The sequence below is a fragment of the Sinocyclocheilus grahami genome, unplaced genomic scaffold (genome assembly GCF_001515645.1).
Source record: "Sinocyclocheilus grahami isolate Dianchi unplaced genomic scaffold, SAMN03320097.WGS_v1.1 scaffold130.1, whole genome shotgun sequence".
Lineage (NCBI taxonomy): Eukaryota > Metazoa > Chordata > Actinopteri > Cypriniformes > Cyprinidae > Sinocyclocheilus > Sinocyclocheilus grahami.
This window is the reverse complement of record NW_015505309.1, coordinates 1,320,394-1,324,048: the sequence shown is the minus strand read 5'-3', so window position 1 is coordinate 1,324,048 and position 3,655 is coordinate 1,320,394. Positions and strand designations below refer to the sequence as shown.

Sequence of the window (3,655 nt, the reverse complement as noted above, 5' to 3'; positions counted from 1 at the left end):
TATATATATATATATATATATTAAATTTCAAATTTTATTTTCATTATATTTTTTATTTTCTGTATTCAATAAATAATCATTCTTATATATCTGTTTATATAATTTATGAAAACATACACACTGTATTTTTATACTGCCGGACATACTTACCAACAGTTTTAGAGACCTTTGAGTTTGTATTGATTAGAGGGGTTTAAAAGAAAAATGGAAAGCCCTTGAGCATCTATTAAGCATTAAAATGAAAGATTTTCTTTAATGGCTTCACTATGGACCACAAAAGCCTGTTAGTAATGATGGGATGTAAAGGAGACAAGAAAGACCAAATCCTGTTATTGTTGTAATATGATGTACGCATTTAAATGCCCTGATACAGAAAGACAGACATTTAGACAGGTTTTTTTTTCACTTTAGTGAAACATGTTGATTGAGTCTGAGGATAGTCTTCTTACATTAATGCAAAGCCCAATTCAAATTGTTGTCCTCCATATTGACATGTTTGGACATTTGCTGCAAAAAGACAGTACAGACAGTGACAGGCTGTCATTCACGATCAAGTCAAAGATCACACTGTCATATTATAATCAGGCCAGCTATTATTTTCATTCTGGAACAGCCACAATATGTCCATCCGTAAGGTGATTGAATTGGACAGGCGCATTTCAATCCCCTTTCACTGTATTTCCAACATTATTCTGCAGTATTTTTGGAGCAGCCATAAACATTTCAAAAACAGGTGTCCATGATGATGTTCAAAACATAAGGTATTTATTTTACTGGATTATCTTTAGGCGAACAATCCAGTGTAGATGCAGGGAAAGATATATTGAACTACCTTTAGGGGGGGATTTAGTTTTGAGCAGTTTTGTGCAGCGACTACTATCTAATCAAAGCAACATCCTGGCAACCCAGACTTATTGAGTCTATTGTTCAAAAGCAGAACAGACACTAAATCCAATTGAGACAGTTTAGAGGTCTTGAATCTGAGATAATCTTGGTTTTACAACATCATTACAGTCTCTTGTGACAGGTATAGATAGTGCTTCAGGTGTGGACAATGAGCATGTGAATTTTAAAATCTCATTAGTCCTACACAAGTGACATGAATGTCTCAGACAGGAATATTATTTGATAGTGCATGATGTACGGAATGGATAAGAAGACTTTTTTGTATCTCAATTTCCTTTTGCTTTTCTCAATGGCTTTTCTACAATCATCAAAACTATAAATTATTAACACATTTTGCGAGCAGCAATTACAATTCTACATTTATTGGTTCATTTTAAAACAAAATAAATTATTACTGGTGATTGTTTGGCAATAAAAAGACTTGAAATTTGGAGTGATGTTGTATATAGCCAACAGCCATGTTGAGATTACGAAAAAAGAAAGAAAGAAAAAGCAAAGGAAAATAATGTTGTGGGATCTGCTGGCAGGTGGGCTCACGATATTAGCAGAGTAACACATGCCATTGTTCACCATGGCACACTTTTTGAAGCTGTGTTTCTACCAAAGCTGTTTCTGCCCTCTGATTGAAGAGTGTTTCCATAACAATTCAAAGATAATAGGGCATTTTGAAGGCATTATGTTCAGTTTCTTATATAGGAAATGTACATGATGCCATTCAGGTGAAAATAGCCTTAAAACACATATTTCTGTGCCTCTATCTGTAGGATGCCAACATACACACTAATAGTTCCTATTCTGAATTTTGCAGCTCGTGTGCAGTTAGATGTATTCAAAATTACTTGTTAAACTTTTGATGTCAAATTTTATTTCAAAACTTTGGATGCCAGTGGGGAAAAACAAAACAAACAATCCAAAAAACGAAAATATTGAGGGATCCCTTTTAATATTGTCATTCCTTTTCTGTTACTTTATTAGTTGTCAGATTGTCAAAATATCTGATCTGCACTGTAAATGATTTCTGTTGTTTACACAGTATTATACTGTTTATCTCAACAGTTTCTTGCTGTATAAGCTGTGTACAGTGTGTTACTGTAGATTTTGTTGTTTTCACAGTATTATATCGTATTCTCAACAGTTGAGTACTGTGTACACGGTTGACAGTATGTTACTGTAGATTTTCAATGCATTCTGGGAAATTATCAGTTACTGTAAATCTAAATACAGCAATGATTAATTATAAATTGTTAGTTAGTCTTGCTTTAAAACAGATTTTTATTGTTATATATCATTATTGTTTACTAATGTATTGTTTAAAAATTTTAAATAAATTGTTTTTGTGCAGTTAAAGCTTCAATTGTTCTTTTTCCTATTTTTCATCAACAGTTGAAATAGCAATTTTACAGGTTTTCTACAAATTATAAAGGTTATACAGTAGCACTATAAAATAAATTAAATTAACATTTCATAACTGTATAATATTATACAGTATTATTAAAAATCAACAGTGTAATACTGTACTTTGACATGGTAAAAAAATACAGTAAAATGTTGTATTCAATTTTACAGTAAGCTAAACAGTACTGTAGTTAGTGTTACAGTAATTTTACTGTTGAATGAAATACAGCAACTACTGGATAATTGTTGCCAGTAAGTTACTGTTAATTTGACAATACATTTTTTACAGTGTGTATGTTGCGATTTTGCACCCGTTTCTGTAGTGCAAACAGGTAATAAGCTTGAATGACAATACTTCATGTTAAAAAACTGAAAGCAATTAGGAACAAGAACCTGAAAATTTGTGAATTTATATCTAAAAAAAACAAAATATTATTCAATATGCTTTCTGCTAAATATATAGTTTGGGCATGTTTTATTATTTTACAGAACGATTATTCTAATGAAATCTATTCTTTATTTTATGTCAGATATACTTTATACATTTAAATATTTTTTAAAAATTCATATATAAAACACTGAGCATATACAGTATACTGCAGCAGTATAAAGCCGGACCAAGGAGTTTTAACTAAATTGATCAAATACTTCCTCAACAAGTGTTTACATCCCTTGGATAGCATATTTAAAACAAGAAACACAAAATATCCTTTTTTAAGGATTTGGTTTTGTCTGCTGAGAGAAGCTTATATAACAAATACAAAATGATGATATACGAGGATGATATGACACACAGATCTTACTTAGTATCTGCCTTTGTGATTCTGATAAGTTTCTTCCTGCTCCAAAAGGATTCATAAATGGCCAGCACTGGTTATGAACTGTAAAGAGAGAATAACTTCATCCATCCACATGATAACCTCACGCATTAAAATCACAAGCAGAATGTCAAACACAAACATGCAATGTGACTTACAGTTACAAGTCCTCCACAGTCCAGAATGAGAGCTCAGAGACTCAGATGAGCTGTTTTCTCTCTTAGAAGTGTCAATGATGTACCAAAAATCGGTTCCAATTGCCAGAACGAGACCTACAAAGCTGAGGACACCAAAGGTGGCCACAAAACTGGCCAAACCTGTGAAAGTGATTTTCATTTTGTCTGAAAGCGGCTTTCTACAGTGTTTGAAAAGAAAGTCCTCCTTCTATAGTGCTTTAACTGTTCTTCTTTCCCTCAGCGCTGTCCTTCTGGAAGCCCCTCGCCGGATGCTTTGCTGTTTATCTGTTAACAGCTAGTGTTGGACGATTTTACCAAAAGAGGGCAGTATGGTCCACTCTCTCTCTCTCTCTCTCTCTC

At 32.8% G+C, this 3,655-nt stretch overlaps 1 protein-coding gene across 1 annotated transcript in view; it reads right to left on the bottom strand.

The window, feature by feature from the left end:
* Positions 1 to 3,558, bottom strand: part of LOC107590604 (transmembrane protein 114-like) — a 22,087-nt gene extending 18,529 nt beyond the window's left edge. The window contains exons 1-2 of the mRNA XM_016279463.1: positions 3,278 to 3,558; positions 3,105 to 3,182 (exon numbers count right to left, since the gene is read on the bottom strand). Of these exons, the coding sequence (XP_016134949.1) occupies positions 3,105 to 3,182; positions 3,278 to 3,455 (256 nt within the window). The 5' untranslated portion in view covers positions 3,456 to 3,558. The remainder of the gene's footprint in view (positions 1 to 3,104; positions 3,183 to 3,277) is intronic.
* Positions 3,559 to 3,655: the final 97 nt, after the last annotated feature.